This window comes from Maylandia zebra, linkage group LG13 (genome assembly GCF_041146795.1).
Source record: "Maylandia zebra isolate NMK-2024a linkage group LG13, Mzebra_GT3a, whole genome shotgun sequence".
NCBI lineage: Eukaryota > Metazoa > Chordata > Actinopteri > Cichliformes > Cichlidae > Maylandia > Maylandia zebra.
The window spans coordinates 14,492,551-14,510,018 of record NC_135179.1 but is presented as its reverse complement, the minus strand read 5'-3'; the positions used below and the strand labels follow the sequence as shown (position 1 = coordinate 14,510,018).

The 17,468-nt window shown below is 41.1% G+C and overlaps 1 protein-coding gene across 2 annotated transcripts in view; it reads left to right on the top strand.

The window, feature by feature from the left end:
- The window catches only part of adam12b (ADAM metallopeptidase domain 12b), an 87,892-nt gene that overhangs the window by 46,874 nt on the left and 23,550 nt on the right, over positions 1 to 17,468 (top strand). For both annotated transcript variants that reach the window (XM_012919195.3, XM_012919194.3), the window contains exons 11-12: positions 1,536 to 1,684; positions 15,378 to 15,555. In XM_012919195.3, the coding sequence (XP_012774649.2) occupies positions 1,536 to 1,684; positions 15,378 to 15,555 (327 nt within the window). The remainder of the gene's footprint in view (positions 1 to 1,535; positions 1,685 to 15,377; positions 15,556 to 17,468) is intronic.

Below are 17,468 nucleotides of genomic sequence, written 5' to 3'. Positions count from 1 at the left end.
TTCATCTTGTCCTTAACATTGACATATGACCTTGTCCTCGAGGGAAGCATGACATTTTTCTCATATAAGCTGCATGGCAGAGAACTATGGTAAGATGCACAGTAGTAAATTGGCAGCCTTTCTTTCCTTCCTTCTTTTTCCCTGAGGTTTGCTTAATTACAAATTCTGAATCTTGCACATTAACACACAGACATTTCAAGGAATATTACAAAATTCATCAGTGGTGTTTTATCTGCTGTCACAGATATTTCTGTATTTTCTTTTAGTTTAAACATTTATCCTAACATTTCTTTCCCATTTCAAGCACTCCTCATGGCAGAAGTTGGATTAACCAATTTGCCTGCTCAATGCTCTGGTCTGCACAGCATATTGAGATACTGGAGGTTTGTGCGTAGGCTCATCGGCAGCCAGCAGTCACCTACATTACTTATCTCTGTGTAAACCTGCAGAGAGGTTAATGTATTGCTTGGCATTAGTGGCACTCATACATAGGCATGCAGTGAGGAATCTGTATTCAGAGTTACAGCTGGAAAAAAATGCATGATACAGTCGGTGATTTTTCTCTTATTTTTTCTACCTTTGGGCAGAGTCAGGCGAACTGTTTTCCCTTTGTTTTCCTTCTTTATGCAAAATAAAGCTTATGAGTTACTGTTGCTTATATCATGTGTACTATACATTCATGAGATTGATATCAGTGTTTTTTTCTTTTTCTAACAGAAAGAAAAATAATGGTAATATCAGTTTCATTTTTCAGATAACATTGTGAGAAATGTATGCTGCCCATTAGTCTGTGCATGAAAATGTGTCTGTTTTGCGCTGAATGAAAGGAGATTGTCAAAACCTGTTAGTGATTTTCTTTTCTTTTTTTTGTTACAGTTTGCGGAAAATGATGTATTTTATCTAACAGCAGAATTTTGGCAAAGTAATAACACATTTTGATTGTAGTCATTTGTCATTGTTTACTACCATTCCCGTTCACCTTGGCACACATGCTTTATACACTACACTGACTTAATATCTCGGTTACCCTCCAAATGCCCCCCATCTCTGTCTGGCTCTTCCCACCAAGTCTGTCTATAAAACTAGCAGAAAGTGAAACTTCCTCCTCTTTCGCGCGTGTCATTCTCCATCTCTGTCTCCCTTGTCTCGCTTATCAATGCAGCACCAAGTCACACAGAGATAGGTTTATAGGGACTTCCTGCAGAAGCTGTCTCCACTGGCAGCAGGTATGATTGGGTCTGCAGGGGTAGTGGAATGGCAGATGAATTCCGGCCTCCATGAGGAGAATGAGTAATAGGAGAAGGACAAAAGGAGCAAGGTGGACAGTTACTGTTTTTTGAAACTGCAGCTTAAAAACGGTCTTCTTTGACAACTCTCCTCTTTTCTTTGCTTTTTTTTGTGAGGGATAATTCACTTCAGTTCACTTTTTTGTTGTTTTTCTTCGCTTATAGCTTCCCTAAATAACTTCAGGCATAGTCAAACGCACAAAATTGTACACATTTACCATGTTGGATTCACTTTTTTGTCCATTATAGGATCACTCCGACAACCCGCTGGGTGCAGCCGTGACTTTAGCACATGAGCTGGGTCACAATTTTGGCATGAACCATGACACCCCAGAGCGCGGCTGCGGCTGCAGGATGACCGTTGATCGCGGAGGCTGCATCATGACCCCCTCCACAGGGTAAGATTTTTGCCACCTTTTTTATTTTAATTGGGTTTTTTTAATCCTCAGTTGTATTACAATGTTACACTTGCATTTAGATTGTAGCTTTAAGCTGATTTGTCCCGCCAAAATCCATATGACATGTTTTTTCCCCTGCACCTGCATTTATCCATCTAGACTGTTTTGCTTGAGAAGCCCAGTTATTCTACAGTTATTCACTGTAGGAATGTCTGCCTTCTCTTGAGTGTAATGGAAAGAGATAGTACTTGCCTTGTATTTCACCAAGTGCCAATAAAAATACTTTTAAACATCTCAGCAGCAATGTCTTTTTTTTTTCCAGAACTCATGACCTAGTTACTCAAAAAGCAAAAAAAATGAAAACTCGTGAGCAGTTTCATGTAGGAACTATTTTCTTTCTGTTGTCTACATACACCAACCTAAAGAAGTTTGGGGCTAGCTTACATCAGCGCTCGGCTGAGGGGGCGAGGAGTGAGGGTTAATGTTTACATCCTGTCACGCTTAAACTAGGAAGTGCCTTTCAACGTGAGGATATGGGCTCTTTCTTCTGCACAGTGATGTTTGGCGTATTGTTCAATAAAAGAGAAAACGGTTCCGACATGAAGCTCCTCACAGCAAAGTTTGTGTATTTTATTTTTTCGTAACCGAGTCATGATTTCTGGAAATAAGCCCTGCTGCTGAGGGTTTGTGTTGTGGGTTTTTTTTCATGTATTTTTGGCACCACAACTTTGAATCCCATTTAGTTCAATAGTATCAAGAGAAGGCAGACATTTCCACAGCAGATATTCTCAAAGCTGGGCAACTGACACCAAAATAATCTAAATGGATAAATATTGTTAAAGGCCAGGGGGTAAAATATGTCAAACTGATTTGGGGTTTAACTGTCCACTTACAGTTTAAGTGCTCATTCTGTCGTGTTCTCTGACAAATTAGTTTTTGAAAACGTGGCTTTTAATTTGAAAAAAACACAAATTTAGATAAACTTTTAAAATTGGGACTTGGGTTTTTGCTCTCTGTTGTGGCCACAGCTGGGATACAAGATCAAAATGTTTATCAGCCTAGCTTCCTTTGTACCTGAACCAATCACAAAGCATTCACTGCAGTACTTGCATTGGTGGGTTTGTTTTCATCTGTACATAATGCTCCATTGTTTATAAGTTGATGAATGAGAAAAGGTTTAAATCACATCCACAGAGAGACACACATGCACACACTTTGGCCTGAGACTAGAGCAGCTGCTCTAGCATTCTGCTCGTGTTGCCTGGGTCGCTGAGATAACAGAGCTGCTGCAAGAGATGGACTCTGTGACTGTTAGTAAACAGCGAGCAGATAAGGCGAACCCAGAGCTCAATACCAGATTTCACCCTTGGTCTGGTGCCAGTCTGGTTTGTCTGATGGTGAATCCCGCAAGCCACAGATGAATCGGCATGAATACACTGTGAAGAAGACAAAACCCTGAAATGCATCATAACTGTTATTATTCAAATATTCTTATAGAGTTTCCAAACTACAAACAAAGAAAAAAAACTAAAATAAACCCACATGCCGACAATAACCCAATCTGTTGCACACATTATCTCTGGGGGAGTTAAATCATACACACATGGGGCTGTGGATTTGTCTGTGGAGAATATTGCAGGAAAGGTTGCCAAGCCTTATAAAACATGTGCTGTTGAAGCTTAAAATTAGATTCAGATAAACTTTGAAATGCTTTTTTTACAACACACAGAACAGGAATATTCTGCCCTCCCCCATTACCTCACACTGAAAGGGCATTAGGAAGGGATGGTTTAATATGGGTATAATCACAGCTAACAATTGCAGCAAAGGGCAGCATAAACACAAGAAAAGTCAAGAAATTGAATAAAGACTGCACGTGGATAAATGGATGACAACACAAAACAGAAAGATTAATTAAACACAGTTGTTTGCAGTTTGTCGTGTATTTGAAATGACAGGAGAAACGGGGGCTCTGAGTTTGAAGCAACAAGCACATTAGGATGAATTTTTGTCTAAATAATTTTACTGACACTTGTTTTGACCTTTTGTCATTAAAAACTAAGCCAAAAATTTTTTAAATAATTTCTAGGACTAAGCAGAGACAAGAAGAAACAAACTGCAGACAATAAAATCCATGAAATCTGATAACAGGCACACAAATAATGTAACTTGTATAATGTTTGCCAGAACTGTTCCCAGAAAACCTGAATGACCTCTTACCATATAAATTGAAAGGAGGGAGAAGTTGTCAAAAACATTGCATTCGTGCAACCTCTGGCCTCATCCTGCTGTTTCGTGCTAGAACATCTATTAGAGCGAAACTTTTTAATGCAGTGCATGTCAGACCCCAGCATACTGACAACATCTTCTAGTGATGTCATGCCGAGAATTTCAGAAAATTACCATACCGCATTTTCTAAATAAATAAATAAATAACTTAATTAAGCAAAACCCCACTTATCAGCACTGTTACATTAGTAGTTGAGAGTGATGATCAGTGACCTTTTACTCTGTTACCCGCTCCTCTGTTTGCCAACCATGTGGAATAAATGCACACGCCTTGATCCGCTGACATTTTGCATGCCGATTTTGTGTTGATACACTGACACAATGTATCAATATTTAGCTTTTAAAATAATAATGTAACAGTGGCACCCTATGAAGCACTGTGTCCATGAACACGTGTCAAAAAAATTAAGGGAACAGTTTATCACAGGATAACATAAAGCCAGTTAAACTGCAGGGACCTATTTCATCTGCTTTGGTGTAAGTCAGGGGTCGGCAACCTGCGGCTCTGGAGCCGCATGCGGCTCTTTAGTCCTTATACTGCGGCTCCGCGTGGTTTGGGAAAATAAATTTGAAGTATTTAGCTGAAGTGTATTTTATTTATGTTAGTTCTTTTTTAACTTGTAGTTCTAAATTGGAAGATTATTGTGATATTGAAATAAAAAAATAAAATTATATTCTATTAGTTTTTCATCTCTCAAAATAAGCGTCACACTCGCGGAAGCCAGTGTACCCGCCGAAACGCCGTGCATTTATCAAGACTTTCAACCATTACTATTATGGATCTTCGGATCCACATTATGTCAGCAACTATTCTCCACTGTGAACTATGTTACAAACAAACACAGCTCATGCCTCACAGATGACAGCTTACAGTCCTGTGTAAAGATGAAAGTGACTTCGTACAGCCCTGATTTGCAGACGCTGTGTGCAGAGGTTCATTCCCATTGTAAACATGTCACGGCAGACCCGACGATTTCCATGAACATGCTTTTCAGCATCTCTTTATTGACCCCTTTTCACACACGGTTGCTGTACGCATATAGCCGGCTGTAGCTTTGCAGCTCACAGCCTGACACACACCAACACAACAGCATAGATAGCACAGACGTTAAGGCGGGGAGGCGTGATTGCGGTTGCCGCTCAGGTGCGTCCCCTCCCCTGCAGCGGTGCTGCAGACCACACCCCGCCACACACATTAACCTGGTAAAATACATATTTAGGCAGAATTTTGCAAATATCTATTTTTCATTTTTTAGCAGCATAGTACTTTTTTTCTAAGTATTTTTTAAAAGTCAGGTCAAGGCTCCAAAAGCCCAAAGGCGATATAAGGGTGGCGGCTCACAACAGTTTTTCTTTGCTAAATGGATCATTTTAGTTCAGCTGGGTGTCTTTCCTTTAGTTATATTTCTTTAAGAGTTCAAAATGTGTTAATTACATAAATAAAATGTAATTTTCTCTGTAGCACTTCATGGATTTCATAAGCAACACACCTTAGTTGTTCACACAAAGCATAAAGGTAAAAAACAATATATACAGTGTTATCTTCATTTTTGATGTCAAAAAGTTTTTGCGGCTCCCAGTGTTTTCTTATGCGTGGAAACCAGGTCCAAATGGCTCTTTGAGTCTTAAAGGTTGCTGACCCCTGGTGTAAGTGAAGGTGACAGCAAGTGTTCCCCAGAAAGAAAATGGTTTTGCAGACCATGTTTTCTCCTTATCTCTTCTGACTGATTTTCTCTAGTTTTGCATTTTTGGTAGTGTCCTTGTCAGTAGTCGTAGCATAAGATAGTACCTGGAGCCCATTCAGGTTGCACAAGTTGTCCAGCACCTATACATGCTGCAATAAGGTTTGCTGTGTCTCCCAGTCTAATCTTACGCGTGAGGAGGAGACACCAGGAGACAGACCCTTGCATCATGAGCCCAGAGAAGGACCGATATCTGCTCCTTTGTATGTCTGGGGGTACTTTCATTTGCACCAAAGCAACGGATTAAATGGGTGTGTTTACCAACTGGACAGACTGATGTCTGATGATCAAGCTCATAAGTGTTCACTTCATTTTTTTTTTTGTAGTTTATTTTATTTTCTGGGCTAAATCTATTCAGCCACCAAAAAAAAGATGAGATTTGGTTAAAATGTGACTTCTAAAAGAAGACATCCCAGGGTGCCGCTTTAGTTTGCCGGGTCGAGTAGGCAGCCCAAATCCCATAAGGCCACCGCAGAGGCCCTGAGATGTTCTCTGCATGTTATTCCCCTGCTCTCTACCCTTCCTTTCCTTTTTGCATCACTGTCCTGTTCAGCAAAAATTACCCCAAAACACATCTTTAAATAAATGACAACAACATTTTTCTAAAAAGTTAAAAATTGTGTTCTTTATAAGATTTTATAAAAAACCTGAATTAACCAGCTTTCACCTTATCTGCCTAATTTAATGTGAATTCATTGCCCAAACAAAGTAAAGAACTAACTATTAGCTAAAGAGCTCAAGAGTCTCCTATTTTTGGTGGAGACCAAACTTTAGCTAAAAGGAGAGGACATGTTGAGTCGCCTTGTTACCTTCTCCAAATAAATGTTGCTCTCCACGTGCTGGCTAGAAATGTTTAGGATCATCAGTATTGTGTTTCTTATTATTCTGCTCCTTCCAAAGCCAAAACTGCATAAGTGCTTCAAACTCATAAAAAGTTTCTACATAGACTCCAATTAATTTGCATGTAATATTAAGGGTGATTAACTCTGTTGCCTACACAGCATTTCTGTCCTGACAGCATCCGTTCTGCAGCATCTGTCTCTGCTCGTAGTCTGAAGTTTGTCATGGGAAACGTTTTGCCAGCGTTTGCGAGCCTGCTTCGAATATAAAAATTATGAAGTTACCCAAGTTCAAGCATGACTTAGCCAGCTATCTCCTAAATTGAATTTCCTAAACTATCAGCCCAAATTCAGTTTCCTGTTAACAAAACCAATAATTTCACAAACCAATCTAGATCTCATTTCCCCCCATCACAGATCTGGTTTTGTTTTTTAATATTAGCAGCCTCCTTTGACCCTTGGTTCATATGCCTCCAGAATGTTAAGCACATCATTGTAAAGCAGTGTAGGCTGTTTGACTGTGTGTTTGGGATAGTCTCATGTTAGACTTGCTAATGGAGGAGAAGACAGGCTGCATCTAAATGACGTGATTATCAGTGACGCTGCCAGCTGCAATCAGGGCCAGGGCACACAGAGAGAGATCCGCAGAGAGGTGCTTTATGCATGGGTAGACGGGCGGAGCAGGAGAGCTGCGGTTTCATTTGTCTTTTATCTCCCTCAGTGGCAAAGCAAGAAGGGAAGCACAAAAAGAGATAGAGGGGAGAGCAAAAGACAAACATTAAAAAGACGACAATGAAGGAATTATTTTGGATAAACATGAAAACCAGTGACGGGCTTGTGAGCCATAGAGACTGGCCGTGGGAGATTTGTGTCTTAACAAGTGAAACTGAGGTGCTGAGGAGAGGAGAGTTTTACATGGACGTTTTGAAGCAGGGGTGTCTTCTTTAGAAATTGAGCCAAGAGTTGCATCATATGAACGTGGACAGAAAGCTCAGAAGTACTTTCCTGTGTCTATATGTGTTACTGGGTAGACTGATGAAGCACAGCAGGGGTACTGTGGCTGGATTTTGAGGCCAAGAGGTGACTGCTTTGTCAAGATAATACGAAGGACCTTGTGTGACTTTTGTCACTCTCTTATAAGTAGAAGAGCCCAAAACTGGGGTGAAGTGGGACAGTACAGAAAATCTGAAGAAAGAGAGAGAAAGCTGGTAAGAGTGCTAGTGGGTAAATGTCATGCGCCGTGGTGCGCGGGCACGAAAGGATCCAGGCGCAGACTCCGAGCTAACAAAAAGACACTTTATTAAAACAACGAAAGGCGACCCGGGGAAAGTAGAGAGCAAAACAGAAACTAAAAATCCGGGGAAACAATGACACGAGGAAGCCGGGATCGGGACGGCGGGGGGCTGCAATAGAAAGGGGAGATGATTACTAGGGAGCCAGGAAGCGGGGAGAACATATCAGGACTGAGTTAGAGTAGGGGCTTACGATAGAACGGAACCGTGGGAGCTCGGGAGGGAAGTGTGGCAGTCCGTGGGGGCAGGAAGTCCGTGGAATGGCGAGTGGGCCAGGTGAGCGCCGCGAGATCCAGTTGAGCCGGAGGACAGGCAGGTAGCAGACGCCGAGTAGAAATCTGGACAGAAGTAGGCAGGTTAAACAAAGTTCCAAGCAGAAGAGAATGCACACTTTTCGTGGAAGTCTGGTTACCACTGTGGGGATGACTACGGACTGGCGTGGAGCATCCGTCAGCGCCGGATTAAGTGGATCTCCGTGTAATCACCGGGATGGAGAGCAGGTGTGCTAGTGATGGCCCAGCCCGGGGGTGTGGCTACCCGAGCATCACGCATTCCACAGACCATGACAGTAAATGTAGGAAGTGTGGCTTGTGCTTTGTTTGTTTTCTGGATTTTTAATCACAGTAGGCTCCGTCTGGAGTAGCAGCTTAACATTTCCCAAAAGGTCAAACATGTCTCTCCTGTTTAGCCTGGGCTAGATGCATGTCAGTCTGAAATGCAGTTTAGGAGAGCAGCAGAGACAGTCCAGTGTCAGTCAAAGGCCCCATAAACAGTAGAGCCCTTCATAGCCTTCATTTAACCAGTGCCTCTTCCGTCTACAGACCTTCCTAAGTCCAGCACCTGACTGACATTTCCTCATCCTCACAACCTTCTGACATGATCAGGCAGGAATCATCCGCTCGCCACAGTCCAAAAAAAGCTCCTTCATGTACTAAAGATGGTCTACCTTTAACTCACTACAGTGTCGAACCATTTTGTAACTCAGAATGAAAAAAAGCTACAATTTTTGCTCCTTTTCTTACCTTTTAAGTGAGCAATTTTTTTGTGTTAAAGGTTTCCAGCAGGTTTTACTGGAAGCCAGGCAAGCATTCACACCGTATTAGATCTCATCTCAATTAAAATCTTCTTAGACTAATCAGCTTGTGTGCCATTTTGGAATCTTTTAATTAAAAAAGGGTCGTTTAAAATGCTTTATATGCAATCAGTAAACTCAGTTTTTCAGGAATTCTCGTGTAAAGTAGCAATCGTATCATTTTTGCAGCCATGTATAAATCAGCCAGCCTGATTGCTCAAGTCCGACAGAAATCTAATCGGTATGCACTGTGCAGCGGTCGCCAGGAATCCTTTGGCCTGGCTAATTTCGAAGCACCAATTTTGTGCTATTAAGTTGCATTATTGGGAAAGTAGGCTTTAGTCATTTTGGAGCTTGAGCCTTACTGGGTTAAAAAAAATGTGACATGTCAATTTGTCGTGTCAATTTGCTGCTTTAGTTTTGACAATTCTCTGTACTTTCATTGAGTTTGACACTCTGTAAGATCAGTCTCATGAAATCTGTGTCAGACTGTGCTACCAGATAGTGCGGTGGTGAATGACATGTGCTAGAGATAATGAGGAAGTGGTGGAGACGTGGATTTTTCTGCCAGTTTTGAATCTGTTTGGTTTATATAAAATGTCGTCTGTCGTTGTAATTGGTCGTTTTACGCTGTGTTCTGATTGGATGGTTTGTAGACATGGAGCGTAGCGGCATTCACATTGGGATTATTCGGCTCTAAATTTCTGACTGCGTCTTGACTTTTGCTGCAGGCTGTCTTTAGTCAGCAAATCAGCCATCCTTGGACGTATCTTCCAGTGTAATCAAGAGTTGCTGTTTTGGATTTCCAGCCATAGATTTTGCTACATTTCTCTCACGAATGAAAACCTCCACTTCAAACAGGCTTAGACCACACAGTAAGGGGGAAAGTTTATTCCCCGGGCTTTTTAGAAATGCAACACTAAATCACTGTGTTGCATCTTTACGTCAATCCAGTGTTTCACTTGATAAGTGGGTCTGTCACTCATGTTGTGCATAAGGCAGATCACTGGATCACGTACATCATTAAGTCCTCTAAGTACCGAGTGACTGAACACTGATGAGTGGAGGAAGGAAGGGTAAAGAAGTTCTGCACTAGATTCATGCTTTATTCATGTACAGCATGCTCACACATTTAGTGCCTGCAGATAAACTGTTACCACCTGGAGAAATGGGAAAATCTTAATTTGCTACTTTTTTTACCTTCTAATCTTCCAATGCTTTGTTTATATATACAGTTTGTTTACCTGCACTGAAAGAGCAAGAGTTAAAAGGCCGATTGCAAAAACTGGCTTTTACTTAGCTTGGCCTTGATTACTAAGATGATCGTTGCTAGTTCCAGTCTTTTAAGTGAGTAGAGTAACACGTGTGACCATGGCAGTTACCTGGCACTGTGCACCGTCTTGCTAATTTGTCATATCTGATTTGCAGTGACTGTGGAGGATCAAAAGAAAAGAAAAGACAGGATGCTTGAAAGACCTGTACAGTCAGCACAAATATACTGGCTGCCATTCAGTCGAACTTGATAACAATCAAGTAAAAGCAGTGAATAAAATTATTATTCTGACCTGGGCTCAGAAAATGTTTTGAAGAGAAATGGAAAAATCTCCTGAGTGAATAAAGTAATGAAATACATTTTTTTACTAAAAGAAAATTCATCCAGCTTGCTATTCAAAAAATGTTGGTATACAGCAAAGTAATTGCTGATGTTTTAGATGGTTTAGCTAGTTTGATCAATATGGAGAGCGACCGAACAGATCAGGTGCAGCATTTAGTAAGTTCTCATCAGAATTAAAACCTCAATCAGCTCCTCGTCACTGCACACGTTAAGTGGATTTATTTTTAGCATGTAGAAAAACTGAGATACACTGTTGAAACTGCATTTCTTATTCTTATATGAATTAGGATTTAATGTGTAGTTAAACGTCTTTATACGTTAAACTTCTCAGCCTACTTAAGATCAAAGTGAACTGTATGTGGCCCATGATGGAAAATGAGTTTGACATCTCTGACCTACCTGAAGATCCCAGATTGCACCTCATGTTCATCTTAAAGTAATCTCTTGTAACAGAGGACTTTAAATAAATTGCAAAAGATAAAATTAGAATTCAAATCTCGAGGCTGTGAACAGACAAGATGCTGCTGTAAGTGTCTTTGGAGTGCTGATAGACGGATATGTGTTATTTCTATTTTTTCTAATCTCATATTCTACCACCAATGTGTCAAAACGTCAGGTAGAAGAGCATGATGAGGTCTAGCAAGAGTGGTGTGTGTCTGCAAAGCTACCCCAGGCATGCCTTTATCCATAGATTAGATCTGAACAAACAGCAATTAAGCTCAGGCAACAACTAAAGACACTAAATTACCAGGGGGACATATTTCTAACCCTTCTACCTGCTCTGAAATCAAAAGCTATAAGTTGAGAAATAAACAAATCCTCTCTTATAATAAAAGAGGCATGAGACAGAAAATTATACGTGTTGTTATTAGATTTTTATTAGATTAACTGTAACTGCTTTGCCACAATAAAAATACTAGATGTTTTCATCCCTCTCACTGATGATGACACTGCTACTGCTCGTCAGTGAGATGTATTTTCCTCAGTCAGAAGCAAAGATTCATAAGGCTGTACAACACTGATGAGATTAGGATCTTTAACAGTGTGTGGTATTCACATTGCAAATGACATATTTGCCTTTCAAACAGTAATGACAGCCAGAAAGCATGTGACTAATTAGATTTTGTATAACTCTTATGAGCAGCCAAATTAGTTCCACCCCAGCAAACTACACCTGGAGAGGGTGCAGGGCTTTAAACCAGTATTGTCCAGGGAAACCTACACTCTCTGCTCGGCTAATTTCTTGGACAGCGGAGCAGCCGTGTGGTCTCAGCTGTAATACTGCATACGTTTGATGTGGATCTGTTGCAAACTAAGATCTGCTCATTGGAGCCATTCCCAGAGTAGGTTTACAGAAAACTACTTGCATGCTTCTGTTGACCTTACTCGGTTCGATTTCCTATTATTGAAGTATTTTTTTACTGTGCTCCTTACACAGAGCTGCAGAAGCAGTGAGGGTGCACAAAAAATATATAGAGGAAGAAACAATTTATTGCAAGTGCAGCAGAGATTTTAGCCTTAAAAACTTCACTAAGGACGTTTTTTTTTTCCTCTCAACTTGATCTTAGATTTTTTTCTTATGTAGCGTAGTTTATTTAACACTGAAGAGAAATAATATATTTGAAACCACATTTTTAAGAGTTTTACATAAAGTTCACGAGCGAGCCACTGCACTGAAACATTTTCTCTGCTTCTTGCCTGCATCACATACCCAGTGAACAGTAATTTAATGTTTTCTTTTCCTGTTCACATAAATTAATTTCCGTTCTCTGGTTGAAAGTCGCAGACATTCACCCAGAGGCACAGAAACACTTGAGAGGCGTCGCCACAGATTCTGTCTTTGATTGTGCATTCGTGCTCATCTGCGTCTGGACAGGATGCCACTTTGTTGTTTCTGTTCATTGTCATAAAGAGCCGCATCGGGCCGTGGGTGACAGAGATATTCTCACAGCATCCTTGGGCACCCTGTCGGGTTGACACTGCATCTGTTGCCAGGATGGAGTGGGCAGCTGTTACCTGGAGGAATGTCAGCTACAGATTAGCGTCACAGCTCAATTATCAAAGCCCTGCTGATACACATCATTGGCCACGTTAGACATCACTTAAAGGCAGATAATTTAGAGCAATTTCTTGGCTCCCACTATGCCCGCTCGAGGTGCCCTTTACTTTAAATAGTCAAGCTTATAAATGACGGAGCGCATCTTGCATAGAGTTGCATTTAAATGGCTTAAATGTCATTCTACTTATTCTAACCCCCATCAATAAGATTACATTAGGCTCTCTTTCTAGCTCACGTTCACTGTGTAGTTTTTATTCTATTTTATTATTTAACCAGTGGGAGGGCTAATCAGTGTTTTTAGTAATGATAGCAGACACAAGCTTTAGGCTTCAGGGATAATAAAGTGTGTTTTCAGTTACGAGAATAATCAATGATCAAGCTTTTGTCTCAGACAAAGCATAGCTGTAGACACGCTGGTTCTCACTCCTATTTTCTTGACATTACATTTATCTTCTGGGTTTTTCTAATACTTTCCATGTGGGTCTAATTTGATCCAGAGAAGCTGTATTTTCCTCCACGAAGAAATGCTGCTGACAACTGTCCCAGCTTTTTCCATTAATGCCAATTTATTGAGAACAGGCTCTCCTTACCCCTCATGTACACTCCGTCTCCTTTCCTGAAGCAAGCCTGCGTTCTGTTATCAGAAGCAGACTGTGCTATTTACAGGGGGCTTGGTCTGCACTGTGCTGTGTGGTTTGAACTGCATAGCCTGTCTGTCCTTGATTTCATGCATGGTTATCCACACACAGGACAGCAGAGCTTGTTTTCTGAGTACCTTATGGTGGTAAAAAGACTCTAACAAGTGGCTTACGTGAGCAGACAAGGGTGGACAGAGACAGGCTGATTGGCCTGTGGTGTGTCAGAAATGAAAGCAGTCGACATTCAAAGGTGAACAGTGTAAGTGTAGTGGAAGCAGCATCTTCACCCAGGATTGACTGATTTTCTGTGTTCTTCAGAAATATTTATGTGCATATATATATATATATATATATATATATATATATGCAGAGTCCATTTCCATTGAATGCCTCCACCCTTATCTCAAGCCCCCTCAGGAGGAGTCAACTAACAACAGTGAAATATCCATGCAGTTGCAACAGCCAAATCCCCCTTAGGCAAAGGCAAAGCATCACACATCCCTACCCCCCACCTCTGTCCACTGCCAGGCTCCACAAACATATTCTGTATAATGTTGAATTTTCACAAATCTGCCCTGTCAAGCCTCAAGCTTTGCAGACAGCCTCCACACCCCGTTGCGTTTGAAGACCCCAGTCAGTCTATCGCTGCATAAGTACGTGTGTGACATGTTTCTTTCTGATGTCAAGCTTTTCAAGCATCCAATGCCAGCTCCTTTTCTCCGTGCCACGTCTGCCAATCCTCTCCGCTAGCCATCGCTCCCTGCCACCCCATATCCTCCTCTCGTCCTCTTTTTTTATTGAAGCTCGAGTGTGTCCCTCGATGAGCTGTGTGAGCTCTGAGATATCCATTTTACACCCCAAAGCCTGCCTTTCTCTGAGTGTTTTTGTGATGCTGTTCCTGTTTGTTTGCTGGCATGAAGAATGTAGCCGGAGTCTCGGTTATGTTGCTATTGTATGCTGGGTTGTAATGCAATATATCCTCTGGGTTGTGTTTTATTCTGTTAGCATGTTTACTATTCAAGCCTTAACTGAGAGTCCAAACTTGACACAGGGCATATAAAATGATTAAAATGTCTATTTTTTATTGTTTTGCAAGTCTTGAGGGTCATTTTGAACTGGTTTGTCCTGTTTTAATCATTCCCTGCCTTTTTCCTTTTTAGCCATTTGGGATCTGTTTAGATGTTTTATGTCACTTTCTTTGCGTCTTCATGGTTGGTTGCTGCCTCTTTGCAGGCTTTTTGCCACTCGTGACCAAATCTCTGTCCCCACTCCTGTCCAAACAGCAAGATTTTTATCTTCTAGTCCACGATTTATTTATTCCTGATCTCCCTCTAGTTTTTTTCCACTATTTGTCCACTCTCCTTTGGTCTGTTTCTGGCAACACTGTGCACGAATCCTTTCCTCTGTCCTACTTTTCTGCATTTTATTTATTTTCTTTTTTTTCAGTGTCAGTCCCTCACCTCCTTCAATGCCCTATTTATCTCTTTGGTTTGTGGAGTCGCAGGAACTCACTCCAACAGGAGGGGCCGTTTCCCCGGGCTTCACAGCTGTTATTGGCATATCACGCAGTTTCATCTTTAAAGTCATAACACTTTCTTCCTTTCTATAAGAAATTCCATTTCTTTCCTCGCTAAATTAGACGTTAGTCAGCACTTCAGGTAAGTGATACTAGGGAATGAAATTAATGCGGTAGAAATGATATGGTTTCGGGCTTGGTATTTCATAAAGGTTTCACATGCACACATGCTCAGACACAAATCATCCACATCCCAGCACACCACACCTCTTCCATCCAATCAGTTGCTTAAATTGTCCCTCTCTAACCAGGATATGACTCTTGAAAATGTAGCTGCCAGAGAAAATGTTTATATTGGACATCTCAAGGACCATTTATGTATCATGTAGGATAGAAAATCCATCGAGATGGAGTTCATATAATGCCAGTAGACCATTAAATTTGTGTGAAAAGACCTCTCGAGTGAGCAGATTGAACAAAGGCTGCAGTGAAGGCAGAGTGATTGAGTTCACTTTTCTTGACATATTTTTTGTTAAAGGCACACATCAAGGAGTTTTATCTTTGTGGAATTTGTATTAATGCTCTCCATTCTTTCATTTTGTTCAGCCTTGTTCCTACATTCTTGTTGCAGGTATCCCTTTCCAACCGTGTTCAGCACATGCAGTAAGAAGGACCTTGCCGCCAGTCTGGAGAAAGGCGTGGGAATGTGTTTGTACAACATGCCCGAGGTCAAGGTGCTTTACGGAGGCCAAAAATGCGGCAATGGCTATGTGGAGGAGGGAGAAGAGTGTGACTGCGGGGAGCCAGAGGTAAGGTCAACACAAAAGGCATTCAACCACACCTGCACCATTGGAGTGGATCAATCTCCACCTGTGTGGTTACCACTGAACAGGGCATGTAAAGCTAAATGTGAAAGTGCATAGAAAGCAAATGTTTTCAGTCAATCTTCCCCTTGGTGAGTTTGGAGAATCGGAATTCAGACAAATAAAAGAGTATCCCTTTCTCCAAGATGCCCAAAAACCTCCCAAAATATTCTCTGCTTATAGTAAACCATGTCTTCAAATCAATATGTTTATTCCCAAATGTAAGAAATGACTGGTTGTGAATGAATAATGCAAAAAAAACAAAACAACTTTTGTGCACTTGTCTTACTTGACATTTCCCTTGCAAACTGTGCTTTATGGAAACAATGTTACTGTCCTATAAGCAATCATCCAGAACCACTGAAAGTCTCAGCCACGCACTCAGACCCCTAAAACAAACCACAACAAACTTCCAAGTTAAACTTTCTCTTGACCCTGAAATGTGTTTTTATGACTTAAAAGCAGAGAAATCTAGTAAGCTGGAAAAAAAATACCAACCCAAAAACCAGCAAGCCACCCAAGGCTTCCCGTGTAAGTGTTTTATTTACATCACACCTTCTCTTGATTTCCCACATGTGTGGAGCGAGGCTCTGACAGGCCGCTCGGCTGATGCCATATCCCCGCTGAAGGCCCATTAATCAAACCACTGTATAACAGTGTGACAAAGGAAACAAACAAATCAGGTCGAGGCTGAAACACATTTTCTTTGGCTGTACCAGCTAAAGTCTGATGCACGCATCCGTGCACACATTGTTTCTTTCTCGTGTGCACAGCAGGATACACTACCCTGTGAAGGGAAGTGAAAATCGCATGTGGGAAGCAGGTAACACTCTGTTGTAGCCAACCCAGCTGCTTGGAAATCACAGGAAATATGGTGAGGAATATATCACTTGAAATTCCTGCTCAATATACAATGAAAATAGTGACAAATGCCCTTCAGAGGCATTTGCTAAGTCCATTAATTATCTTTGTACAGTGCAGAAAGTCATCTTGAGAAGCTGGAGCCACTAAATGCTTGTCACTTTCCTTATAAATGAACTATCGTATCTACATCCTGCACATATTATTGCCCCATATCTAATGATGTACTTCTCAGTCATCCATTTCTGAACTGTTAATCAAATTCAGGATTGCATGAGCGCTGGAGTCTACCCCAGCCTTTAATATGGCTCTCCAACAATTAGCTTGTTTTAAACTCCAATCAGACTGACACCGTGATTATAGCCTCTTCCAAGTTATATCCTAAAAAAACACTTGCTTCCTTTTGCTGCAAAATCTTAGCGTAATATTTGATTCCTCTCTGGGCTTCGACTTCCGTGTAAAATCTGCGTTTCATTCGTGTTTCTTTCACTTAATTTATTCTTGTTTTGCTGTCAGTGGCACTTTACTGTACTCTACTGTATTTTATTGTGGTTTTTATGTATTTTAGTCTACTTTAATTTACCTTGTGACTGCCTCTCTGTGAAAGGCACTTTACAAAAAAAATTACTTACTTAGTTTAAGAGAGAGGGTACATGTACAGGTCACATTCACATCTACATCCAATTAAGCTAACATGCATGACTTTGGACTCTGGGAGGATGCCAGAGTAACTGGAGAGAAGACCGGCACAGAGAGGTCATGCAAACTCAACGTAGACATGATCCCCTCGCTAACCTTCCTGTTGTGAGGCGGTGGTGCTAACTGTTCCGCAACCTTGATGCCCGTTATGTACTTTTATAACTTTATTAAAATGCTTATAGAAATCTGTGGATCCCTCCGTGGGTGTGCCTCCCCAGAAAGTCACTGACCCACCACCAAACCAGTCTTGCTAAATGATGGCAGCATAACGCTCTCCACGGCTTCTCCAGACCTTTTCA